Below are 27949 nucleotides of genomic sequence, written 5' to 3'. Positions count from 1 at the left end.
ATTTTCACATTTTGCTCCCCAGAAGGCTTTGATTTTTTTGTTTTGTTTTGTTTTCCCTTCAATGATCTCTTTCTGTTTTACCTTGCATTTCCATTTTTGTCAAAGCTACTTTTCAAGGTTTTGAAAAATTAATTAGGCTTCCTAATACTTTTTTTTTTCATTTGTGGAATTGTTTTCCTAGTGTTCTTAATATTGCTTCCTGATGGGACAGCTGGCTCCTTCACCTTGTGGACATTACTACATTATAGCATCATAATTGGTGTTCATAGCAATGACCTTGAGATATCAAGGAAATACAACTTTTTTTGAAGCATACAATTTTTATTTACTACCTTTTGGAGGAAGATTTTTCTACTATATAAGAAATGGTCCTTGCCTCTAGGATCTTACCATCTAATGGGTAATATGCTTGCAAAAAAGGTATGACAAGATCCAGTGTGTCTGTATGTGATGAGAGTACACAAAAAGATATGGAACCGAGAACTCATTTTCTGCTATGATGGTCTGAGAGGTTTTCATGAAAAATTTGGATGGAATTTGAGTTGAACAGTGAGCCTTGGAAGTAATTTTAAGAAGAAAAGAGGGGTAAAGATAGATCATTCTCAGAGGGAAGTCTGAAGGACACAGCAAAAAATGAATAAATTGACTTGGCTGCCTCAGAAAGTTCATATAAGGTGATAATTGTAATATTGCTAGATAAGTAGATGGGTGTCATATTGGAGTGGCGATTTTGTTTGCTGATCTAATAGTCTGTATTTAATTCAATGGACCATAGAAGTAGTGATTTTTTTAAATTAAGGTTTTTTTTTGTTTGTTTGTTTTGTTTTTGATTTTTGTTTGTTTGTTTGTTTGTTTGTTTTTAAAATTAAGCTGTCCTCAGAAGAGGTACGCAGTCTGGATTCCAGGGGGAATGGAATGGAGGCACAAAATCCAGTTAGGAGATAACTGTTTAGTCCAGGTGTGAGTTTACACAGGCCTGATCCAGGTTCCTGTCAGAAGTGTGTTCTCATGGAGGCTGAGCATAGAATTTTCAGAGGAAGAGGAACCAGTCTGAAATGAAAGCTGATTTTTTTTGTGGGGTGGGAGGGAGATAGTGGGTCACCCTGGTAGAAGTTTCCAATGTTGGCTTAAAAATGTGGGTCATGCTTTAGTACTGGAAAATAAGCAAAGTGAGGACTTCATACTGGCTTTCCAGGCAAAAAGGGGCACGAAATGCTATTTGGAAGCCATTTTTTTCCCCCTAACTAGTTATTGTTCATCTCTTAGTAAGAAAGCAAAGACTGAGTTTCTTTTTAAATAAGACTAGGAAGAGGTAAGTGGAGTGGAAAGTTCTGGTAGTAGAATACTAATTAACCCCTAGGAAATTACTAGCAACACTCCCTGGATGGGAAATACATTTTCAGTGATGGTTAAAGAAACTCAGCAGTGAAAAATGGTTCATCTAAAGTTCAACTCTAAATCCTTTTATTCTCAGCCATGACCCAGCCAGGCTGCTTCCCTTTGACTTATCCTTAATTTTTTGGGTATTAGTAACATCCCCGAAGAAGGTGATGGTGTGTGCCTCTGTTGATGCAATTAATAATTATCTTATTATTTAACCTCTTATGTTAAAAAATAGTTGCTTTTATTATTATACATGCCCTGAGTCAGAATGCTAAGTGAGCCAAATAATTTTGATAGGCTTATCTGAAGTTATAATGCACAGTTTTTTAAAAAACAGATATTTCAGTCATGCATACTTAACCAATTTGCAGTAGTTATAAGTGGTTAGGTATTACTTCCTGTTGGATTAGCAGTTGCTGAGTAGTTGAGTCTTGGTACAATCCTGCAATCCACTAATGTGATATTTAATGAGGAGACATCAGTCTGGAGAAAGGTAGTCAATATAAATCAGTGTTTACAAAGTGTGATTAACTCTGAAATATTTCATCAATGCTGTGGTCCCAGGCAGACTCTATGCTAATTACTAGAATCTGTGCATGTTTCAGGGGACTTAGACGGACCCTGAGTCTTGCAAACATGGAGCAGCAAAATTGCAATTATGCTCGGACCGTCTCTGATGACAATTTATGCATTTGGTGTGATGACCTCCCCCTTCCCAAGAGGGCAATAAACAGAATGCATTTTCATTAAGATACTAATGCACTTAATCACAAGGGGAAAGGGTTAGGAAGTAAGGAAAGACCTTCAAGCACTGTGTGACAGAGCTGATAGGGGAGAGAGGCTTTATTTTAAAGGCAGCTTCTTTACAAAGCTGTACGCAGTCCTAGAGCACATCCCACACACTGTCATTGGCATTAATTGAGAAAGAATTTCAAGTTAAAGTTTGGATCTTCTTCTGGCTACATATGTATCGCTTCAGATGTGTACGTAGGACCGTAAGTAACGTCAACTCTGACATTAAAAATACCGTTTAGTAGCATTATTTGTAGTATTATTTTTGTTTATAATACTTCCTTGGAGCTTGGGTGTTTGGAATTCCTTATGCAAATGTAACAAACAGCGTCGTCGTTGTCCTCCTGGTCCTCAATAAACGTTTACTCAGCAGAGAACTATGTTGTAAGGCCTGGGTAAGCGTGGCCAGGAGAACCATGTCATTAACGTCCCTGCCCTCTAGGAGCTTACTGTCGGGGCCCAGATTAGCCTGCTGATCATTTTTCACAGCGGGGTTTATGCTGCTTAGTGTCACAAGGACAATAAGCCTGATACATTGGGATATTAGTAACCAATAGAAATCCAAGACTGATGATACAAGAGTATGATTTTGATGTTCATGCTTTTATGGAAATAATTTGCTTTGAAATTTCTTTGGGATTCTAAAATTCTGGAAGATTGTTATTTTGCATGGGTAGACTAAGCATAATGTTTTAAAGGCTAACTTTATTTATTTATTTATTTATTTTAAATATGACGGCAGCTTTTTTTATTACAGTATTAAGAAAAAACATCCCTCCTCTAGTTTAGAGATTAGATTAGTTATCTTGAATGTTTGAGCTGCTTTTTAAAAAATTTTTTTAAATTTTTTATTTTTTATAAACATTTATTTATTTATTTTTAAAGACTTTATTTACTTGAGAGAGAGAGAGAGTGAGAGAGAGCATGAGAGGGGAGAAGGTCAGAGGGAGAAGCCGACTCCCCATGGAGCTGGGAGCCCGATGCGGGACTCGATCCCGGGACTCAAGGATCCTGACTTGGGCCGAAGGCAGTCCCTTAACCAACTGAGCCACCCAGGCGCCCTAAAGGCTAACTTTAAACTTGATCTTTTGAGATCTTTTACCATGTATCTTCTAAAGATTCGTGCTTTTTTTTTTCCCCCCCTGGGGGGGGGAGAGAGAGAGAGGCGGGGGGAGGGGCAGAGGGAGAGGGAGAGGGAGTCTGAAGCATGGGGCTCGATCTCAAGTCTCAGATCATGATTCGAACCAAAGTCAAGAGTCAGACCCTTCACTGACTGAGCCACCCAGGTGCCCCTATTCGGTGTGTCTTAGGCGGTTGCCACAGAATGTCCAGCTTCGTGATGTTTGTGACATCCTAACGAGTCTCATGTGACTTGTCCTTTTGAGAAGGGAGGCGGACGGAGCAGAGTAGGCATTGCCTTTGGGATGCTCACGTTTCCTGGATCTTGCGAATCTAACTGCTTTTCTTCCAACCCTGTGTTTTAGGTAATATAGAATACAGCTGCCCTGCCACGAATGAATGTGAAATCACCAAGCGCAGACGTAAGTCCTGCCAGGCTTGCCGCTTCATGAAGTGTTTGAAAGTGGGCATGCTGAAGGAAGGTAAGGCGTGTGGCCGGGGGCCTGTGCTTTCGGTTGGGGATGGGGGAGGGGCGCGTGCAGGGAATGATGGAGACACTAGGGAAAACCGGAAAAAGATCAGGTCACAGTAAGCACTCCGAATCCGATGGCAGAATACATCTTTATGCCTGAGTTTTCCGATATGTCCTGGCTAACTGCATGATATCAACAGGAAGGGACAAGGTAGAAAACATCTGATGTGCAGCTAAACGCACCGGGTATGCTTGGTAATTCTGACTCTTTTCATCTTTACGAGTTGCAGAAGGCAAAGGACGAAGGACACCAAGAGGCTAGTCCTTGTCTTTTCGTGTTTCTTCTCATTTCTAAGTTTGCAGGGAGATTTTCTCCTCCACCATTGCTAAGATGTAATTGACAAATAAGAATTGTGTATATTTAAGGTGTATGACTTGAAGTTTTGATATACATATGTATTGTAAGATCATTGCCACAGTGGAGCTAATTAACAGACCCATCATTTCTTATTGTCACCACTTTCTTAAAAAAAGGAATATTAGGTTTAATACACTCTTTATTTTTTTCCAATCTTATCCTTTGAACTTAGGTTCTTTTCTAAAAAGCTTGTAATAATGATACTAAAATTGTTGCTTTCACTCAGGGGAAACATCAACAAACTCAGAATAATAACAGTGACCATGGATTCAGTTATGGCTTGAGCTCACACAGCTCACAAGTGGTAGAGCCAAGAACCAAGCAGAGGGTCAGATTTTAGAATTCACTGAATTCTTCCATCCATATCCAAGGTCCTGAAATATTTGTATATGTCAGCATGTCCAAGGAAACTAACATTTTAGCTTGAAGCTAGGAAGAAGTTATTCTTTTCTTTGGAAAGCCTGGGTAGGTTTTTTGTTTTTGTTTTTAAATGCATCCCTGTCTGTATGTTTGTTTTTGTAGATGTGTGTTTCTTTTTTTATGGTTTTAGATTTTACTATCTCTTTCTCTTCAGAAAATTTGCCAGAGTTTAATATAAATATGATAATTTTATGAAGTGACAAAAGTTTGAAAGAAAATTAGGCAAATTACAAACTACATTTAAATGTATTGCTTCTGTTGAGTCATGACATATCATGGGGTTGGCCCTATTAGTTTATATATTTGGTCTTACTGGAGATCCCTTGTTTTTTAACTTCTAAATGCAAATAGATCCAAGTGTTTATTCCCTAAGAACAAACCAAAGCTTCAGCAAACCAGGAATTGGCATTCCTAGATCTCATAATTTTTCCTGGTTTGTTCTTAATGCAAGAAAGGTGAATGGATCACTTATTTTGGGGGGGATGTAGAATTCATACCCCATTTCTCCACCCTTTATTAGACCGCTCAGAACTAACCCATCATTTGACAAGGAACAAAGAAGACCCTCTCAAACTCTTCTTATCTTTGCCTCTCCTCTTTCCCTGGAGTGGGGTTGCGGGGGTGGGGGAAGGCTATAAACAAAGAGTGTATGACTTTATCATTAAAGCCTTATAAAAACATCACACAAGATATATTGTCAAGTAAAAAAATAATAATAAAAAAGTAAAGTCCAAGTTCACTAGTTGTATGATTCAGTGTCTATATGAGTTTATTTTTATATAAGAATTTGTATTTGTATTAAAAATGTATAACCTTGTCTATTTTAATCATTCATATTAAAATATCTGTAGAGAGAAAAAGGAAAAAGAATGGTACGAGGGAAATGTGTGCTTCGTGCTGGACTGGACGTGGAGAGGTGGAAGTGTGATGAACAAGGATTGGGGACAGTGTGACACTATGAGTGCAGCGAGGAGGGCGCGTATGAATACAATACTCTTTCCTCTGTACAGCCTTTGGCACCATTAGGATTTTTCATGGTTGATATATTTTACATTTATAATCCACTTGCTAAATATTTATTACATTACTCCTGTGTGCCAGGCACGAGTCTAGGCTCTAGCGGTGGGGCAGTGAGAAAGTCAAATATGGTTGTTCTTGCTCGAGAAAACGGACATGGAAAAGCCAGTGGGAGAGTTTTGATAAAGGAAGAAATATGTATAAAAACCCAACCATAATGACCCAACCCACAAGACAAGGAATTTTCCTTTGAGTTAGAATGATGGTGACAGCTTACTCCTTTTGAGTTTGAAAGTTTGAAACTTTATCCTGGTAATTGCCTTAAATCCTAGCGCAGATAACAAACAAAACCTCCTTCACAGTAACGTGAGAAGTAACTGATGGTCCATTTCCGGTCATTATATTGCCACTTAGTTGAGGTGTAGAGACAGACTCACACGGAACTTAAAGCTCATTCAGAAATGGTTAATTAGAAGTTGGGAGTCGAGGAATAATGTTCAAAGAACAAATCCATTTTTTAAAGTGTTATAAAAGTAATAGATCAGTTAGCACTTTGGCTGGATGTGTCCTAGATGTGGATTTTATTTTCAAAAACTAAAGTACGTGGAGATGTGTTTCCATTTACAGGTTGATAGAATTTCTTTGACTAGTTTAATTTTACTACTACGATTTTTTCACCTCTTTGCACTCCTAGGTTTATGGATGAAGTGAAAACAGAAATAAAGTGTCCCTTAAATAATTTCCCTCAGTGTGGTTTTTAAGCAGGAGCACTCTGGAAGGCGGATAGAGTGACTCAGGAGGGGTGAACTGTGTTTAATTAAACAATATTGGTGAAAGAAATGGGCCGGTGCTTATCTGTAATTCACACCTCTTCAGTTGCTGTTATCAAGCCTTTAGAGGGTCTGTTTTCAAGGGAATTGCTGCTGTTGCTGATATACTCCAACAATAATTTATTTTCCTTTACTTCTTATGCCCACTTTGATGGGAAAATGCCAGTTCTCTAAGCCCCTCCCTGCAAAAGGATGGCTATGAGTAAATACGGAATATTCCTTTTCTTTTGTACTTAAAAATGTCGTGAAATATTGCACTGCACCCTGCATATAAATACACAATTATGTTTGGCCATCTCCTTGGCTCAAGACTGGCCTCCTCAGCCTGGAGAGAGTGATACTGTCTTAAATGTATCTTTATGGATGGAGAGGGATTTCGGTCCCGTGCAGTATGTCAGGGATCATGATGTAGTAAATCTATTCAAATGTAAACCTGTTCAATTCAATTACCAGTCCATAATAAAATTTGCTGCTACAACCCCCGTGTTGACCACAGCGGTCCTTACAGGCTGATGGCACAGCAGGCCTGGAAATTGACAGACAAAATCTATTTAAACAAAAAACAACATTAGTTATAGAATCTGAAATGAAATCAGATTTCAACAGCTTTGATGGGAACCTTCTTTCCTTTAACAGGTATTTTTATTCAACTAGCCAAATACATCTTCGATCAAGGGCTGCCTGAGGGAAATAAAGAAGTTTTCATGAAAAAGGTGGTTTATAGAAAAAGGAGACTTTACTCTTTTAAAAACGATAATCCCTAGTTTTATTGACTGATGTTTCTACTAATGATGTAGGGTGCCAAAGGGAAGTGATGGCTTAGTGGGCAGATGAGTCCGGTTGCATCACGTTGTGCATCGTTAAATTCTTACAGGCTATGCCTTCTCGTTAGCCAGTGCCGGAATTATGTCTGAATGAACTACATCGGATTTTAACATTAGAATGTTTTTTTCAAAAGACTTTATTTATTTATTTGTCAGAGAGAAAGAGCGCAAGGAGGGAGAGCTGCAGGCAGAGGGAGAAGCAGCCTTCTGGAGCCCGATGTGGGGCTCGGTCCTAGGACCCTCGGATCATGACCTGGGCAGAAGGCAGATGCTTAACTGACTGAGCCACCCCGGTGTCTCTAGAATTTTTTTTTTTTTTACATGTTTGTGGAGAGGTTTTTTTTTTTAAAAGATTTTATTTATTTATTTATTTGACAGACAGAGATCACAAGTAGGCAGAGAGGCAGGCAAAGAGAGAGAGAGAGGAGGAAGCAGGCTCCCCACTGAGCAGAGAGCCTGATGCAGGGCTCGATCCCAGGACCCTGGGATCATGACCTGAGCTGAAGGCAGAGGCTTTAACCCACTGAGCCACCCAGGCACCCCAGGTCTCTAGAATTTTTGAGTCAAAAAATCGTTACCATTAGCAATGAATGATTGGTTGTGTGGAGAAAAATGACAGAGTGCTGCAACATTTAAAAACAAAAACAAACAAACAAACAAAAACTTCAAGAAGCATAGTTAAAAAAAAAATGATAGTTCATTCAAATTCAAGTGGTTGCACCATGCCACATCCTGAAAAAAAATCCCCTTTTCTTTTTCTGGGCTCTACTTTGCTGGTAAGCCTCACGAACGATGGGCAAGCATTAGATTTTCGGCATTGTGCCATCCTGTATGTCAGCGAAACCCCATCTATTACAAGGTATCTGGTCTCAACATTCCCTTTTCATTTTTTTCAGGTATTGCTTATTTGAAGAAAAAAAAAACAAGAACTAATCAAGGTGCCACCTATAAATCTGGTCAAGATTTATTTTTATTTTGATCTCTCTCCTTGGTTATTTAAAGGCTATTCCCGGACATACTGGTTCGGTTTACACTCTGTCAGTGGCAAAGAGAGACATTTTATGAAAGCAATAATTATTTTATTTAGGTATAGAATTCACTGATCGAAGGATTGAAGGGCTTTTTGCTGTTTACTGGTATGATGGGTTTCACCTTGGCAACTCAAGAATTTTTCTTTGACTCTTGTAGACGAGAGCAAGGTACCCACAGGTATGCACAGCGTTCCCTTACCCAGCCAGGCCAGCCTGTCTACCAAAGTATAGCAGAATCAAGGAAGCAGGGAGGGCCAGTACAGCTATTTCATGTCAAAGAGATGCTTTTCACTTTGCCTGCTTTTTAAGAGAGAGAGAGAGAGCACAAGCAGGGAGAGTGGTAGGCAGAGGGAGAAGGAGAAGCAGGCTCCCCGCAGACCCTAGAGCCCGATGCAGGGCTGCTCACTGCCAGGATCCTGGGATCATGATCTGAGCCAAAGGCAGGTGCTTAACTGACTGAGTCACCCAGGTGCCCCACTATGCCTTTTTTTTTTTTTTAAAGGTTACTTAAACCTTTCTGATCTTCCCTTTCATCTTCTGTAAAGTGATGGTAGCAACAGTAGCATTTGCAAATGAAATGTGAATGATTAGTAAAAAACTGCACCGGGCGTGTCCAGCACGCATGTGGTGTAGAATGAGGACTGAAAGAACGTTACTTGTTGTTGCTAGAGACAGTAAGGATCAAGCTGTGGGGTCAGGGGGTCCGAGAGTCTAGCCCTGACTCTCCCACTTCCTGGACCTGCACAATTTTCATAACCTTTAAGACCCTATTTACTTGAGCCTGTTTATTTGTGAACATCGGACTGAAGATAGAACTTAACCTTGTGAGGTTTTTGAAAAACCAAGAGAGGTAATAGAGGCACAGGGTCTGGCACATGGTTAGCGGGTGACGTTCGGAGCTAGAATCTGGGTATATGATATTCACCTGCTGTTGTAATATAAATTCATATACATTTTATTATTTTTTGGCAATATCAAGGACCTTGGGGGTCCTTTCCAAATTTTTTACAGAAACACATCAATAGATGAAAATTTGTTCCACAATTTCCTGAGGAAATTTAGTTTTTTGGGTTCTGTTTGTTTGTTTTTAAGGAGTTTCCATGCCTGGCATGGATCCCACTGCGGGGCTTGAACTCATGACCATCAGATCGAGACCTGAGCTGAGATCAGGAGTCAGAGGCCTAACCCACTGAGTTTTTAATATCTACCCTTAGGTCAAATAAAGAAAGACAACAGTATAAAAAAGAAAAAGGGGACTTCAAGCAGCAGTTTTTAACAACAACAGCATAGGTGAGGAATGCCTTTGATTACTGGTTGAGCAGTAGAAAGGAAGCCTCGTTTCTTTGTCATTCAGACAAAACAGGCAAACTACACACATTTTAAAATGCGCATGGAGAAGTGTAAGAACTTGACTAGTCTCATAGGCACATTAAATTTTACCAAGGACATTTTGATAGCAGAGCATCATGGGATAAAACTAGAGTATCACATGAGTTTTAGTACCCCTCCGTACGTCTTAACTGAGCTTCTCCCGTGTCTGGCAAGATACCATGCTCTAGCTTTTGATTTCGACTTTTCCTGTTCCCTAGGTTGTGATTTGGAGGAAATCCATTGATTTCTGTCTTCATTTCCCCACGGGCAGGGCAACATTTAGACCATGTTCTTTCTCATCCCTTCTATTCTGATGGAAGTTTTATTTAGAAAATGTTAGAAGGTCTGTAGAAACTTTATACCAGCATAGACATGAAGATACTTGTAATTATGATGATGCTGTTGACGATGTCCGTGAGGCAAGTCAAACCATAGGAACTGTGATTTGTAGACTTGATTTAGCTATACGTTGTGCTCTTTTATAAATTTTGTCTTAACCGGTTAATTCTTTGGTTGCTTTTTGTCTTTCTGGAAAAGGAGAAAATAGGGTATTTTTGCCACAGTTTATAGCAGTGAGAGTTGTAGGAACAGTGGAGCAGTCAAGAAGATTCCGGGTAGGCAGTTTAAACGCTGCGTTAGGATTGTGGGTCTTCCTCTTTAGGATAAAGGCAAAGCCAAGGATGGGGATCTGCATTTGGGATAAGTCACCATGCGGTGTGGAAAGGGCTCAGCATATTAAGGTTCCGTTAACACCTTGAAAGCCTCACTCGGTAGATAAAAGCAGGGGACCCCCGGTGTGAGAGTCTCCTTAATCAGATGAGGAATCCAAGGCTCAGAGGGTTTTAGTGACTTACAGGGTGACCCACTGCGGCCAGAGTGGGAATGGGATTAGAAGTCAGGTAGGTCACCTTTCAGGCTCTGGGTCTCTATCGAGCTTTGCGGCAGTCGTGGCCGAACGAGGGGCTTCCCGTTCGCCGGCCTCAGGTGGATTGGCCCCAGTCTCAGCACCGTAGGCTGATAGTGCCTGAGACATTCATGTCGGGGGAGAAGAAATGGGAAAGTGTCCTGGTGCTCGCAGGAAGCAGCAGAGCTTGTGGGTTTAAAAAGGGGGTTGGGCCTAAGTTATAAGTGACCTTCATCAAGAGGGGCCTTTTCCATAGGATTCTGATCTCAGGAAACCAAGCTTTTCTCACTTGGGGTCAGATGAGGTCACCGAAGATACAGACAGTGGGGGAGATGGGTCAGGAAAAGGTGCTTACAGATTCGCTGAGCAGCCACGGTATCGGGCCGAATGTGAGCTGGAGGAGGCGTTACGTGCCAGAAATTTTGGAGGTCCGAAGGGCACAGTGTGAGGCCCAGCGTGGAACAGTGCGTTTAGGTCCATTTGTTTTGTCGGACTGAGTTAGTGTCGGTCTCTGGACAGGTCCCCAGGGAAAGAAGTTAACCTCAAAAAAGTCTGAGGATCTAGAATTATCTTTTTAAAAAATATATATATTATTTATTTATTTGCCAGAGAGAGAAAGAGAGAGAGAGAATGCACAAGAAGTGGGGTGGGGGGAGGGCAGCAGGCAGAGGGAGAAGCAGGGTCCCTGCTCTGGATATGGGACTCGATCCCAGGACACTGAGATCATGACCTAAGCCAAAGGCAGATGCTTAACTGACTGAGCCACCCAGGTATCCCTAGAATTCTTTTTTATTCCGTTCCTGGGTGGATGGATCTCCAGTATCTTAAGAAGGTTCCCTCATCTATGCTCTGCTTCAGTCTGGGCTTGCCAAGTCATTGCCAGTCGCTTTCGAGCAGAAAAGCCTCATATTTTACTCTGACTCATGAACTAACAGGGCTGGCCTAACGTTTAGGAAATCTTTGGGTGGAGGAAATGGTAGCAGTAGACAGGTGGCACTGGCCTCTTTTCTCCCACCTTAGAAAATTCTTTGTCCAGGGCCCTAATTCTTCTGAGCGATCTCATCACAGTCCAGGCTTTTTAGCTTTGAGAAGACGTATGTGTCCGTGTGTGTGTGCATGTGCGTGTGTGCGTGCACATCCGTGCAGGTGTATGAGACAGAACACGGATCATACATTTATTCATTGAGCTGCCATTACTTCTCTTCAGTCAGTTGTCTTGAGCCCCCAGGATCTAATGAAAAATTATCCCAGAACTGTTTTCCTACAACCACAGCTTGTGTCTTGATTTATATATGGCAGTGGGAACTCTGAGAGTCTTCTGGGTTTACCCTATCAGCAGGAGAGCAAAGAGCAACTTACTTGTCTAATTACCCTTCTGTTTCATAGCTTCCATTTTAACAAAATGACCATTTAAAGGGTATAACATTTTCCAGGTAGGTTCTCTTTAAAAAATAGAAAGCTACTCAGGTCATTTGGTAACAAGCTGATTTGTTTTTGCTTACTTAAAGAACCTGCTTGGCGCAATTTATCCTAACAAAGTATCTTTTGTAAAAACCCTCTGAAGAAGACATTGCCAAGGTGATTTTTTTTTTTTTTTCCTCAAGTCTAATATCATTATGCTGCCAAGTCGAAAACAGAAATTATTGGTAGGGAAATTTGGGTTCCTACTGCCTTCAAAAAGCAGAACAAAGAAAAGGAGAAAGCTTTAATGGTATTCAAGGAAAATATTTCTGTGTTAGATGACAGTTAATAGAACTGCATTGACCTCACTGGTATTTCTTGCACTCTCTGTTGTAATATTATCCTAAGAAGCTCCCTCATTAATGCGGAGTATTGAACAAAACTCCCAAGTTATAATATAAGCAATAGCAAAGAGCACCTTCTTTCTGAGCTTTGTCCTGACATGAAGCCATTTGGGAATATAGTTAAGTCCCATAAAAAGTTATTTCATGTACAGATACTGCATTACCAGATTGTGATTTTTTTTTTTTTTTTGGACATGCTTTGTTGGTAGGAAACTTGAACCGTCTGTCTCAAAATGAACAGGGAAAGTTTTGCGAGGGAGGGGGTAATAACCTATATTCCTAGGAGACTAAAATGCATTAAGCTATGTGCTATGTGCTTTCGTTAGATTTTTTTTTCTTTTTTTTTTTTGTTCTTTCTTGCAATGACCCCCGAAGGTGGGTATTTCCCCATTTCACAGAGGAATGAGAGCTTGGAGTGATAATGTTACTTGCCAGAGTTCTCACAATGCACGATAAGAGACTGGATTTTATGGCAGGCGTTCTAGCTCTATTGCCTGTGCTCTGTATTTGTTTAAAATAGTTCGTCTTTGCGAACCATAGTGATATTCAAGTGTACAGTTAGCTTGGGATTCTCAGGGGCTATGGCTATTCAGGAGATACTGAGCTCTTAAAAGAATGTTTAAGTCAACCATTAAAAAAAAACAAAAAACAAAAGTCAGACTCATTTCATTGATTTGAGTTCTTCATTGAATGTCCAGAAATAGAATGAACTGTGTTTGAAGGCGGTGAGTTTCCCATCGTTGCGAGAGATGTAGGAATAGGGTCACGTTCCACGTGGGCTTTAAGGCCAGGGTATCTTTTCTGGTCACTTCCCATTCTGAGATTCTTAAGATCCAACATAAGCTTTGGAATAACTTGCCAGTTATAAACTGTAGGAATAAACATTGGCAACACTCACGCTGTTCAGTGCCTGGGAACCCTATTTCAGGGGTCTGTGTTTTTGTCAAACAGAGTATGACATCTTACATAAATCCAAGTTAGAGCATAGAGGAACATTTTGGCATCGGTTTACTTTCTGGCTCCAATTTTTTGAACTTCAGAACCAAATTCCTTGTAAGTTTTGCTTTTGTAGAAAGGAGCGAGTTTGATTTACTGACGTTGAGTACAGTCTGCCTCAGTTGTTTAGAGGGTTTGGCCATCGTGGACCACTGGAGTATTACGATCTTATCTCTGATTCATGGGGAAATTTGGAGTACTGAAGATTTAAAGACGTATCCATGATTCTGTATATACCTTATGCAGATCTTAGGGTGGCACACACTCCCTGTGCATGTCTGGTTCTTGGGAACTATTTTTATTTATTTTTGAAATATAACAATCACATTAGAAATGAAGTAGGTTCTCTCTTGTGGACGCAGCACCAAGGATCATTTGAACGGAGTAAATCTGTGCTTGCTGCATGTGGGTTAGAGAGGCCAGAAAGATTGAAATGGGAAGAAAAGGTTCTTTTTAACTCCCTTCCTCCTGCTTTCATTGGAATACTATTAAAAGTTAATCATTTATTTGATTGTCCCCATTTTTCATTTGTGAACTTGCAATAGGAAGCCGGCATTTATCTAAGATGCCACCAATTTTTTTTTTTTTTTCTAATTCCTTTTGGATTATAAAAAGTTCCTAGTGGGTTTCACCCCAGGGGGGGTAAACCTGTTTCCACGTTTGCGCACACAGGGAAAGTGTAGCGACAGTGCCGTGTGCGGTGAGGGAAGCGCGAGGGGAGGCCCTTGCCAGACAGGACTCTGATGTGGCATTTCCTCCCACCGGCCTCCAGACAACGGATTTCTGTTTCTTTCCACCAGTGCGCACATCTCTCAACGTGGCATGGACGTCCACGGCATCGTGCTTGAATTTAATGTGAAGGCATTCTGACAAATGTTTGAAGAATGCCCATTTCATTCGGGCGCCATTGCCGACTGTTTGGCTCCCTTTCTCGTTAAGGCCGTGCAGAGTGCAACTCTGTCTGTATCCTGTCGGGCATCCTACATGATTTTGTTCCTTCCTAAGTCTCCCTCAAATGAAAGTGAGTGCCGGTCATTTCCTGAGAGATTGTTCTGTAGTTTTGCCTCTCCCTCCCTGAGTCGGCTGTAGAGCCACCAACCAGCTTCCCTAAGGCAAGCTGTCTGCAAAGGAACAAGCCAGCTGGCTTGGCCAAGGTTGATCAATGATGAGAGGCAGGCTGGGTTCCAGGTTCACAAAAGCCACTCAGTGGAGAGTAGGTCAGCGGCTTCCCCAAAGCCAATTAGCTGGCAGAAGTCTGAGGCGCCCGGTGCTAGCCAAATTCCCTGAGCCTGATGGTACTGGTGGGGAGTCCATCCTTGGGTTTCCTGGCAAACCAGACCCGAGTGAATGGCAGATTGTGCTATTTGAGAGCCAGTGTCGCTTTATGGCTACTAGAACAAATATCAGGGAGCCGTCGCTCGCTTTCCGCCTCACCCAGGTAGACTGGACGGCCCAGGCACGATGACTGATCCTCAGGTGCGATGGGCTTCCGCTGATTAGATGCATCATAAATGTATTTTTACCTGGCTTTGGCTTTTTGAAGTGGACGTGAATAGGAATCATGCCGTCGAAGGAGATTAACATGGAACTGATTTGGGAGGGAGGAAGTGCGACGGAGACCTTTGACAGGAGTATTGGGATTTTGACTATTTTAAAATCCCAATTGTAACAGCTGCTCCCCTTATAAGTGACGGTGGTGAAAATATGGGACCTAGGGCAACCCCAGAGGAAGGGTGTCTTAGCAGTGGCCTTTCGGTTAACCTGTTTTTCCCAGGATTATGTGTATCTGGGATCATAATCAGTTCCTATTTTTCTCAACACTTACATGTTCAGCTATCAAATCTTTTCTACATAAGCTGTATAATCATAATTTTCTTTTCTTTTTTAGGAAGAGAGCACGCGCGCATGCATGCACATGAGGGGAGGTGGGGAGAGGGAGAGGGCGAGAGAGACTCTCAGGCAGATCCTATGCTCAGCGCAGAGCCTGATGGGGGGATCCGTCTCACCACCCTGAGATCATGACCTGATCTGAAATCAAGAGCTGATGCTTAACCAACTGAGCCACCCAGGTGCTCCATAGCCTGCATAATCATAATTTTAAGATACCTAGATTATTTTCCTAGACTTTTTAGCTACACTGGGGATGTGGAGACTTTAAGGAGCAGAATATATGAAAAATGAGATCATTTAGAGGCTCCTGGGTGACTCAGGCATCAGTTAAGTGTCTGCCTTTGGCTCAGGTCATGATCCCGCCATCTTGGGATCGAGCCCCAAGTCAGGCTCCCTGTTCAGTGGGGGGTTTGCTTCTCCCTCTCCCTAACCCTCTCCCCCTGCTCTCTTTCTCTCTTGGTCTCTCTCAAATAAATAAATAAAATTTTTAAAAAATGAGATGATTTACATTACCTAGTTTAACTTAGCATGTATTTTGACTTAGATCTGTACTGATTTCTGGTTCTGTCTTAGAGCGCCAGCCAGCATGTTATCCCCACAGGCAGCTAAGTCCATTTTGCTGGTCTACCTCTTATTTCTTAGATGTTTAAGTGTTTCCTTTGAGACCGCCCGAGACACTGTTTAGTTGCTTCTCCCTAGACTGTCCCTTAAATTCTCCCCAAGTAAACTTCTCCCTAACATGTAATGTTTCGGGCCTCCCAACTTCCTCTTCCTCCTCTGCCCTTAAAATTTTTTTTTTTTTTTTAATTTCAAAATTTCCTCTGAAAGCAGAGTTTCTTCACAATTGTAGTGAGTTGCTATTCGGTGATTCCCAAGCTGATGACCTCCATAATTATCCCCAACCTCCACCTCCCATGGATTTACTTCTCCCCTCTCTTGGCCATTTATCTCCAGGTCTATTCAATCTCTTTAGTATCAACATTATCATAATCATTAGTATATTTGAAGCCAATTAAATGGCAATTACTCTAACCTTAGCCAGCCTTAGGGCATTACCAATTCATGCATAATTTGGAAATATTTGGAAGGAAAGTGGATTCTTGTTTTATGGTCGAATCTGTAAATATTTCCATCTGCTAGGTGAGAAGTGGCCCTTGTTCTTTAACACCTAGAGCTGGGGTCAGGTTATTTCTCTAGAAACTGCTTTCTACTTATTTATGGGTCCAAATGATGCACAGTTGTCCAGCCCATGTCCAAACGTTTATTCATCCATCTTTTATCCCATCCATTCAAGAAATGCTTCTTGAGACATGACTCCATATAGTTTCCTTTATTAAGTACTAAGGATTAAAAGTGAACTTGACAGACATGTTTCTGCCTTTGTGGGGTTCGTGATCCATCACGGGCCTGATTACGTGCAGTCATATAGATTTCTCTCCTTTCTGAATTTCACCACCATTTATATTCTATTTCATACAACTTAGCATTTTTAACATCGTGTTTTTCACAGAGGAATGTAGATGTAAAGATAGGAAGCTTGGTCTCTCAGATCAGATGGAGTCTGTGGGTGTGTTGACAGAGCCCTTGAAATGGGTCTAATGCAATGAAAGAACTGAATTTTTTTTACTTTAGTTAAATCTTACTTAAATTAACTAGCCCCACATAGCTGGTGAGGACCATAGTGGACAGTGTAGAGAAATAGAATTTGGGTTCAGTGCAAACTTTACTACTTACTAGCAGTGATATCTCAATTAAGTTAGTTACGTTACCCTTTTTAAACTTTATCTGTAAAATGGGGGTTGTAATAGTAACTGGATTAGAGGGTTATTTTGAGGTTTACACAGGTAATGGATGTCATACTCTTGTCATGGTGCAAGCAACAAACACTCAGAAAATATTGTTAGTGTTTATTTCTAGTATTCTGTTAGTCACTTAGCATGTCTCATAGAAAATAATGAGAACATGGCTGTATTATTTATATTTCAGTCCTCCGTAACACCTAGCATTTAATGGTCACATAGTAGGTGCTCAGTAAAGTGTAACTGCATATTTTTTTCTTTCTTTTTAAACCTACTTTACTGGGCTTTCAGTTACATTATTAAAACTTGAACGCAGAAACAATTTTGTCACAAATAATGCTTTTAGAATCGATTTATGGGCTATCATCATATATAAATTACTTCTGCATTTTCTCTTATATTATATGACAATGACAGAATTGTATTTCAGAAGTCGTGGTGTATTGGATTTGTATTGCATACCCTGACAGTGTAGCAATCAGTGTATCATGGGTAGAAAGAAGAAAAGGAAGGAAAGAAGGAAGGACGGACATTTTTCATCTATCTTTCCCATAGATATTTGATAAATTGGTGTATATATATGAGAAAACTAAGACCTGTTCGAAAGAACTTGTATAAAAACTTGCGTAAGATCAGACAAGTAGTACATGGTACAGCCAGGATTCAATCTGGATTTTTTAGGCTCTGAAGCCCGTAGCCTCTACTGATATTCCTAATGAAGTCCTTTGGTTCTCCTCTTAATTAATCTTACCACCGTCAAGGGGTGAAATATTATTTCTCTCACAGGGAAGCCTCTGTGTCTCTGTTCTCACTTCCTTTTGTGAACAGGGAGACCTTTAACTCAGAGAATGGTTTTGGTTCGAGCTGCTAAAATTCTGGAATCATTCCTTATTGTAGATGCTCTAAAACAAGGGGTCCGGGTAATAACGGGAACATTTTCTGATTCCCGCAAATATTGTTCTGTGCCAGAGCACAGTATTATTTCTTGGAGTTTCTATGTAGAAAATCTTTCACCTGTTCTTAGGAATGCTTTGAATAATGCTGGAGCGGCTCCTGCTTCGGCATAGCACCCGTTCCACGTAGACCATCGCGGGCTATTGGTTAGAGGAAGAGATTGCGAGGGCTTCGCATCTGTCCCCGAGAGGCAGTCCAGGTCATTGTCTGATGATTTCATTTTCCATTTGTAGCAAAAAATTTCATGCTCTGCAGTCAACAGGTCCAAGTTTGTGGTCTGTGAAGAAACGTATTTCTCCACAATTCCGTATATGTCTGTGGGTCTCCCCAGAAGTCGTTAATTAGGATCCGGAGAGGATCGGATGGGAAAATAAAGGTTTGCTAATGGTGACAAAGGAGAAGGAACAGAAATTCGATTCAAATGTTGTGCGCCTAGGAAATGTTAGAGCAACTCCTGGTGATCTCACACATTTTTAGCTCTTTGGTTATGTGCTGCAGCAAAGAAAATCTATCAGAAGTTTTGTAAAGGTAGAAAAGAACAAAATCCTCCAGCCTTTACAAGCAATTATACTTCTATTTTAATGCCACTCGGGAACTGGCCTCTTTGAAAGTCCTCTAGCTTATAAAGCTAGCAGTCCTTTTCTGCCTCACCTTTCTTAACTTGCAGTTACAGAGTCTAACTAGCATCCTCCGTTAATGCATTGATTTTAACTGAAACCCAGAAGGAGACGGTGCTGTAGTCAGCTGAACTCTTAAACAGTCCTGGGAGACCAGAGTCATTTGCACATTGGAAAACAGCTAATGGGCCGGGGAAGCAGGGGTGAGTAGCAAGACCATTCCTACTGTCTCCTTTCCATCAGAGTGAGAGAGATCATTGATAAAAAGTCTCCCAACGTGAAGTGCTAAGGCACCTATATCTTAGTCTTTTTTTTTTTTTAACTTTCATTTTTCTTCATGGCTGGCTATTTTAAAAAAGCAGAGAGCTCAGGGGGGTGGAGGGAAGAATTAGGAATTGTTAGTTTCATCCCACATTGCCCAATTCCGGTAAGTCGTGGAGTGTGTTATGAAGGCCTGGGTTTAATATATCTGCAACATGAAACTAGTACATACGGAATCGTGTTATTAGTCCCTCATTCCACACAGCACATTATGAAGGTATGGGATTTGCTAATAGACAACCTGGAGTGGCTGTTCGGTTGTCAGTTACTAGCATGTTTCTTAATGCCTCTGGCCTCAGTTTCTCCATCTGCAAAATAGTGGTGTTAAGAGTGACTGTCCTGCAGAGTTTACTGTGAGAATTAAATAAGACAATGTATTTAAAATACTTAGCACAGGATCTGACAAATATAAGTCTTTGGTGAGTGTTAGCGATTATTTATTCTTATTATTAGCATCATCTTCCCTATTCCAAGTGCTTAGGACAATGCCTAGTTAAACCAAAACTGGGTCAGCTGTGCTTGTTCTCAAATGTCATCTTCCCGGAATTTTTTTCCCTCCAAAATGACCAAGTGCTATGTTCACAGCAGGCCTGGGTTGTCTTCCCACTGCTGCTCTTCATGACTTCCTGGGTCAGAGGTCCCCAATAATGCTCTGTGTGACTCCAGCCCCAGACCCTTGCCTGTGTGCAGGAGATCTGAAGGTGACAGGCAGGGTCAGCAGAACCTGCCAGAATCAGAGAGACCCCTCTGTGGATTGTGGGGGGACAGCAGGAAAGTCTGTCACGGACCAGAAACAAATGACCTTGAATTCATGGAATCACTTCTCATCCAGATCATTGCTAACTTCTTCCAAAGTCAAATTTATGGCCTCTCGGTTCCTTTTGTACACGCTCCTGGGTTCATTCAGTTCTGGCTTTTCAGGATAAAGAGTGTATGAGTCATTGGTGAAGAAAGGGCTTTTATCTCCACCTAGAACTTTCAACAAAAACTCTTCTGTTTTAGGTTTTGTTTTGTTTCTTTTTCCTGTGTGTTTAGGTCTCTAAACAACTTTGAGTTTAAAATGGCAAGCCACTTAGAACCTGTGAATTCTTCACTTGTCTTCTCGAGTTCTGCCTCCCAGTCATTATTCTAGCTGGAGAAGGAGGAAGCACACGTTACTTCAGCATGAGAATTGTTCTTCTCGGTTCTCCCCTCCACCCCGCTTTCCAGACCCGGATTGACTTTCAAACATGAAATAAATGCAGCATCTCAGAGTTTCGTGTGGCACCTGCGTGCACCTCTGCTGGTGGTGTGCCTGTCCCGTGGGACTCATGGCGGTGGCTTTAGTCCCAAAGGGTGGGGGTTGGAAAATTTGATCCAGAGAGATGGAGAAGGCAAAGAGGAAAAATGAGGGAGGAGAGAGACAGCAGGTAAAACAAGCAAGGAAAATTCAGGGTACATAGGGCGGATGACTGCCCCGTGCTGCTCTTCAAATAGGCTTGCTTTTAACACATTTTCTCCTCTTTCTCTGTATATATAATAGTAAACTGGCAGAGTACTGGTGAGGCCAGAATGATGTTTCAGTCTCTGCTGAACACTGCAGAGCACTGCTCCCCTCCACCAGGCCCCCAGTTTCCCTTTGGGGACGGAGGGAATGTGTCAGCTCCCCAGTTTGCGCTTGCATTGCATCGCCCTGTGGAGTAAGAGACTCTCCCCCCTGGCCAGCCTGGTTGCTGGGTAGACACAGAGCCTGTCGAGCTCTCCCTGCAATGGCTCGTCTCTAATTAAAGTACTTGCTATGAACGATTTTTAAGCACTGGAGCTTAATGAAGTTAGAAAAAGGATTTGGATGCAGTTTGTGAAGACTTGAAATTGTTTGAGTTTTTTCTCCAGGGAGAACTGTAAAGTCTGGAGGCATTTTGAATTACTTACAATGTATTCCATTTTGTTCTTTAAAAAATTTCTCTTTTTTACTGGTGCATAGCTGAAAAAAAGCCCAATGCCCACCTTCCGTGCCCCCCCCCCAACACTGTAACTCAGGCTTTGCAAAGTGGCTTCTTGGGAATTTACACGACTTTGAATACTGTTATCTAATTAAAGGGATGCCTGTGTCTTTAATTCTCATTGGCAGCTCTACCTTTGACCCTGCTGTATCTGGGAGTGGAAAGTAAAGTCACATTCATCCAAGATAACCTGAAGCTTGTACATTTGGATGCTTGTCCCTTTCACTGATGCCCAAAGCTCTGTGCCTCAGAGATACTGGGCTGAGTGGGGACAGGGTGATCTGTACAGGTTTCTGTGGGTCCATGGAGGGAATTTCTCTGTCCATTGGTGGTTTACTGCTGACCGCTCAAATGCAGGCTAATATCTCGTGCTAGAGATCGGAGTAGCAGTAATTCGTCGTCAATAGCTGTAATTAGGTTTATCTACCCTTTAAACCAATACCATAATCTTTACCAGATTGTTATTGTGTGGGGCTATTGAGAGAAATTCCGAAAAACTATTTTAAAGATTGATTTCAAAGCTGTTCAGCCCTTTTGGGACGCTCGCTTTTATCCATCCCTTACTCACTTCCTCTCAAATATTCAAATGCCTTTTCAGAATAAAATGTCATGAAAGCATGTCATGTATCTGAAAAATAATTAATATAATTGACAGGAATGTCGGTTTTCTGCTGAGGTGTGTTTCTCCTAATCCCACTGTGCGATCTTTAATATTGATCGGGTTGTTCGGAGATCTTGTCACTCGCCACTTACCATACCTGGACTACATATTGTCAAGACTGCAGATCTCCGACCTATGCGATATTTACATCTGTATTATACAATTCATTTGACAAAAATGCGTTTCCTTTCGCTTCCGTGGCCCCGGGGAGCACCAGGGTGGACGGGGCTGGACAGACCCCACAAGGAGTGCCTGCCTGGAGTTGACGGTTTATTCACTGTGTACGTTGCGTACCGTCTTGCGAATGGCACGTCGGAGTGTTGGAATCCAGGCAATAGGAGTTCAGCACTTAAAGTGTCCAGGTTCACCTGAACTAGCTGGAGCCTGCCAGCCCCTGCAAGCCTACTGAGAGCATCTGTCTCGCCACCGCCTTGCTCATGCTGTCTCCTCTGCAGGCCCTCCGATTCTTCTGACTAGGAGCATAAATCATGCACCTGTCAGGAGCTCTTGCGGCCGGGATTATGCAATGTGCCTGCCTTCATTTGGAGGCGGTGTGAGCAGGAGATTGCTGCGAATGGTTTGCATTCATTTTAATGCCATCCCAGCATTTCTTTAGCTTTAATGAGGGGATTAGGGTGGTGACAATGACTTTCAGAGACAATGAAAGTCTTCAAGATTCTGGAATTTGCTTTGTATGTTGGGAATGGCTTAGTTCGAGATTTCATTTTTTTTAATCCCAAATAAATCAATGGTTTAAACATTTAGGCAAAGGAGCGGGGTGCTGCACAAAGCCAGCTGTCTACAGCTCTATTTATTGGCTTTATAATAGTTCCCTCCAGCTGACGAACTCAAAATCAGTCACATTTATTGCTGATCCTTAATTAGTTACTTTTATCTTCTTTCAGGGGTTGCATTGACACATATTGGGGAGGCCTCGTTCTCCTCCGCACCCCACCCTGCTTTGAAAACCTTTGCTTCCTTTTCTTTCTCTGGAATTAAAAGATTAGAAACTCTTTAATAATTTCAGCCTCGCTAGTTGTTGACGAGTAAGGGGGAATCATACTTTGATTCAAAAAGCCTCGCGCGTGTTTGTAACTTTCGTCCTCCTCGGTATATTGAGAATCATCTCTGTGGCAGAGATTGAGGTTTCCCTCCCCCACACCAAAGTGTATTAATTTTTCATGAAGGAAACTCTGTTGTCATGTCAGCTTTATACATGTGGTACCTACAAAACCATGAAATTATCATTTTCTGTAATCGACAGGCCCTTTTGGCATATTCAGACCTCACCCGGAAGGAGACGGGTTTATTTGAAACAGGTAGGAGCAGAATTGCAGAGATTCCCCTGCTTTTGACCAGTGAGAGGACTTCTCAGACGCTGTTATCCCATAGAGACACAGAAATAGTCATACAATCAGAGGGTTAAAGAAAATACTGTTTTAAAAATGGGACTTTGACGTGAGCCATCCACCGACACCAGGCTACCAAGACACAGTTACTTATATGTTTCCTACTACCTTTTAAAGATGTTTGGATATAGTATAATAGAGGAATAGTAAGGAATTAAGCCATATGGTGGCACGCTGGACAGACTATGTGTGCTTTCTAACATACAAGGTTCTTTTTATTGTCACAGAGCCTGAGTTAAAGTAGGCAGGGGATTTACATTCCTACATAGGTTTCTTTCTTAGGAACTTCTGGGACCTCCTGCATGTGTTTATTTGCTGAAGGTGGTATTCAGGGCAGCTCAGGGATGAAGGAATGACAGTTTTCTGCTGGCTTCCTGTCCCTCTGCTTCTTCATCTCAGCCCTCTTACCACCTCTCCACTGCAATGCCACGGAGCTTCCCAGTTTTCTGTGTGTCTGGTGTGTGTGTGTGAATTTTATTAAAATCTGAGATGCTAACATCCCCGAAGGGTTACACTGACATCCTTCCCACTCTGTGTGTGTGTGTGTGTGTGTGTGTGTGTGTGTGTGTGTATTCATGTACATAGCAATATTGCATGTGTGTTCTATACACACAATACTCATGTATAGTACAGGCATTTGTGTCGGTTGATAACATGTATGCACAGCATCTGTATGTATTTTGTATACACAGACATGTACATATACATACATTGCTTCTGAGAAAATACCTGAATTAGGTTTTTGTATTTATGCTGATCACACTGAGCTTTTATCTATTGATTATCTATTGATTAATAAGGAGCCAAAATTTAAACAGTGCTCAAGAAAATGTGGGTTTTCGATAAAAATAACTCTTTATAACTGAAGAAAAACTAATTTTTCCCCCTTCCCAACAGGAATTTTAAACATCTTAGTTACACACAAAATGCTTTAATGGGCCAATGCGTGAAAACACGCTTTTCCCAGTATGCAGCCAACCAACATGATTTACCAAGGGAATTGAACCCTCAGATCCTGAAGCAGGAGCTTTCTCTCCGCTGTGAGCAGTCACGGAGTCTCTGGAGCTCTGAGGAGGTGCCCATGTGGAGACACACTTCCAACCCAGCAACTTCCCGTGGGCATTTGGGGGAGGCAGTTGGCCCCAGAGAATGAAGTGTACAGAACTGGAGGTTTACGAGATGGCCAGTAACAAGTTAGTCTCCCACTCCTGTTGCCAGCGTTTAATGTGATAGAAAAAGCATCCCCTTTCCCCTTTCCTCTCTGTAGTAACATGATGGACTCAGTTTCCTAGAACAAAAAATGTGTTTCATCATCATTTTTCTCCCCCCGTCACTGACAAATCTAAATTTAAGTATATTTTTTAAAAAGAAAACAGGAACGTTTGAAGAGATAAATGCAACACAACACTGACAAAATCTGATGAAAAATCTCACTCTTTTATCTATGGAGAAATTAGGTTTATCATCAAGAAAGCATTCTCTTTTCATTTTCTGAAAGGTGCTTTTTGACAGACCCTTTGCAGTGGACGTCACACTCACAAAACTTGCTGTCACAGGGCTATTTGAATATGGTGACAGGCTCATTATCATGTTGAAGACTCCTGACAACACTGCAGAGGGGAAATGGACAGGGCTGCCAATCAGCTGTTGAAAAGACTGTGGTTGAAATAGGGTTTTTTGTTCCGAGAACAGTAGTACAAATTGACTGCATTAATTCTTTTTATTATAGCCGTGCACACTGTAGTTAAGGGCTCCGAAGGGTTTCCATTATCAAACCCCTATTTTCAGCAGGTTTATTAGCTGGCCATAAAAATTTGTTCCCAGCCGAAATTTGGCAGCGGTAGAAGACTTTTCCTATAAGATTTAATTGTGTGTGTGTGTGTGTGTGTTAGTTTTACTAACAGAAAAAAAAAATATATCGCCAAAATGAAGTTTGATGTGCAGGTAGACAAGACTTCCAAAGTCTTACTCTGATTCCGTGATCTTACTGTGTCGGAAGGGAGAGATCATCAAGCCGATCATCTGTGATTGTGACTTACAGTGTCAGAGGCTCTCTGATCACAGAGGAACCTGATGATGTACAAACCAAAATTCACCAGAGTGGCTGCTGTTTAGCAAATAGTTTTCCATAACGTTCCTCTTATTTGTTTGTCATCTAATTCTGACTTCCTGGAGAAAAGCAGTATGTGCTTAAAAGTCCAGTTACTTCCCCCACATTTCTGGTGACTTCTGCCCCTCACCGGAATTCTGCTTCCGATGGTGGTGTCAGAGTTTTTGTGTGTGTGGGTTATGTGTGGCCTCTAAAAATATATATATATTTTTTAATTTTTTATTATTTTTTTTTAATGACAGAGGGATTAGCTCACTAGGACATATAAGATAACATTGTTTAGGTAGGTTCGAAGCCAACAATAGACAACCATAGGAGCCGTAAGCTGGCTTTTTTCTTTTCTCCTTACTCTGAGCCCATGCATGCGCGTGGGTATGACTTGGTATTACACCTAAGTCGCCACTCCAAGGGCACCTAAGAAGAGATCATCATATTCTAACCTTCATGTAAAGCAAGGGTATTTCTCTTCATAAGTTTTGCATAACTGTTCCTAATGATCTCGGTTCTGTTCAGTGCCTAAGTCACTTCCCCGGGGGTGAGACGGTTGAGGAGCCCACAAGAGGAACATTAATTCTCCTCCACCATTTGGTGTATTGCAGCATTTACACACTTGATTAGACTCCGTTCTGGTGCAAAAAAAAAGTGAGCATTCTTATATAAGAGCCAAATTCTCCCCAGGGAGTGACTTAGATATTGGAGCTAATAAGTCCAACAGGGAGATTTTTACTTCCTTCCATTCTGACTTAACTCGCTAACTGTGTCCTAGATTGGCTTCTCACAGTGCTGTCTCATATCCATATACACCCAATGGGCAAAATTATTTGGCATCCAAACGTTCTGTTTGGGAAAAAAATATGTTTCTGTATTTATGTTGAATAACAGTGAACTCCGAAACGTCTAGTGTCAGCTCCTTGGTTTATGTGCCAGTGCTCCCTTGGTATCTGAGTTTCATCCCTTCATTTTTTTCACAGACTCCCACGACAGAAGTACGTTATCTACATCCTTTGTTCTAAGCATGATTCTTGGGGATGAGGATGAACAGTGAATAGGAGTTGGAGTAGTTTACTGTCCAGTTGATGGTGGGCGGGGGGTAGTGGTGATGGCCGCAAGGGGCCATGCACACACGGGAGGGCTTCTCTCCCAGGGATGGGTTTCTGAAGAAGATGATATATGAAGTGAAACCAGAAGAATGAACATCTAGTGAATTAATGAGGAGTTCTAAAGGTTTTGTTCTTGTTTTGGATAAGACCAGATTTATGTTTTAAGAAGAACACCCTAGGGGTGCCTGGGTGTTAGTTAAGCATCTGCCTTGGGCTCAGGGCAGGGTCCCAGGGTCCTGGGATGGAGCCCTACCTTGGGAATCTCTGCTCAGCGGGGAGTCTGCTTCTCCCTCTCCCTCTGCCCCTTCCCCTGCTTGTGTTGTCTCTCTCTCAAATATTAAAAAGATAAAAAAACAAAAAAGAAGAACACCCTAGCCACAGGTTTAGGGAGTGAATGACGGAATGAATGAACCAGGGGTGTTGGCACGAGAGTGGGGTATCCCTCCCTCTGCTGTCATTTTCAAAAAGAGTTTTATTCATTTTCTTTCCAGTTTATTTCTGTGATCTTTCTCTCCCCAATCAAGTTTAAAAATGACAGTTTTTATTTCTGTGATGGTAATAATCAGGCCCATGTGTATTCGTGTTGCTCAACTGCAGAAGTAAGACTGTAGGAGACGCTCCACTGGGTTGGGCTTAGCTTGAGTCTTTTCAGGCTTGATCCAGTCAGGCTCAACAGAGGTATTTGTATTCACAAATAGGATGTTCACTATGAATGCAGGAAGGGCACAAAATCCGAATCTGTGGCTCTACACTCGAAGATGCTTTCTTGAAAAACCGATGACTCTCATCATGGGGCTATCACGAGCAGATTAACCAGAGTATATCTAAAGGAAATTTACCATCAGGCTTTAGGCTAATCATACAGTTCATTTTCCATAAGAGACAAAATGATCATTTACCTGTCTTCTATTTCCTATAGACCTTATGCTGTTATTGGACTGAACATGTTTCCACTTTCTTCAAATAAGTGTGCTGTCAAAAGTCTAGATTTCTGTCTGGTGTTTGGGAAATGGCCCCTAAGTTATCTCACCAGAAGTTTTGATACCTTTAAATAGATGCTGTTAACTACGTTTATTTCTTAGCCCGTCACTGCAAAGAGTAGTAGGTTTTCTTAATGGGACCATGCTGTAAAAAAAGGCATTCCACTAGATGGAGCAGAGTGGAAATAGAGCAAAGCGGGAGTGGGATGTGTTGACAAGCCGAGACGGCATCTAAGAAAGTAAGAACCAGATACAGTGTGACCAAAACAAAGAGGAAGAGAATTCAAGAGTGGGATGCCTACGAAGCTAGAAGTGAAGGGAAATGGTGAGAGGGGAAGGATTATGAATGATCAGAAAATTTGCAAATACGAAAGAATGGCACCAGGGAATGAAGGGATTTCCAGATTTACAGATGACGTTTAAAAATCATAGTCACAAACTAGTTCCTTTTACATGGGTTAGAGACATCTTAGTTGTTATTTGCATTCAAGGAACAAGACTTTATCAAATCGTCCATCATAATCATATGTGATATTTATTTCAAAACTGGAAACCAGTGTCTTGAAAATGGGTCAGAAAAATCTACTCTTGAGGATTTCCTTGCCTTCATAGATGTTAGTGGCCACAAACCCCAGAGCTCTTGTTTTTCTTATGCTTCAAGTCTTTGAAGCTCTCTGACAGAGCCACGGAGCACAAAGATACAGCAAAAGAAATCTTGGCTCAATGAAGTCAACTTAGGATAGA

At 41.5% G+C, this 27949-nt stretch overlaps 1 protein-coding gene across 12 annotated transcripts in view; it reads left to right on the top strand.

Moving 5' to 3' along the window:
• The window catches only part of ESRRG (estrogen related receptor gamma), a 620659-nt gene that overhangs the window by 458810 nt on the left and 133900 nt on the right, over positions 1-27949 (top strand). For all 12 annotated transcript variants that reach the window (XM_059413338.1, XM_059413334.1, XM_059413335.1 and 9 more), the window contains one exon: positions 3660-3776. In XM_059413338.1, the coding sequence (XP_059269321.1) occupies positions 3660-3776 (117 nt within the window). The remainder of the gene's footprint in view (positions 1-3659; positions 3777-27949) is intronic.

Source organism: Mustela nigripes, chromosome 10 (assembly GCF_022355385.1).
Source record: "Mustela nigripes isolate SB6536 chromosome 10, MUSNIG.SB6536, whole genome shotgun sequence".
Classification (NCBI taxonomy): Eukaryota; Metazoa; Chordata; class Mammalia; order Carnivora; family Mustelidae; genus Mustela; species Mustela nigripes.
The sequence above is the reverse complement of the archived record's forward strand: the minus strand, read 5'-3'. Positions and strand labels throughout refer to the sequence as shown.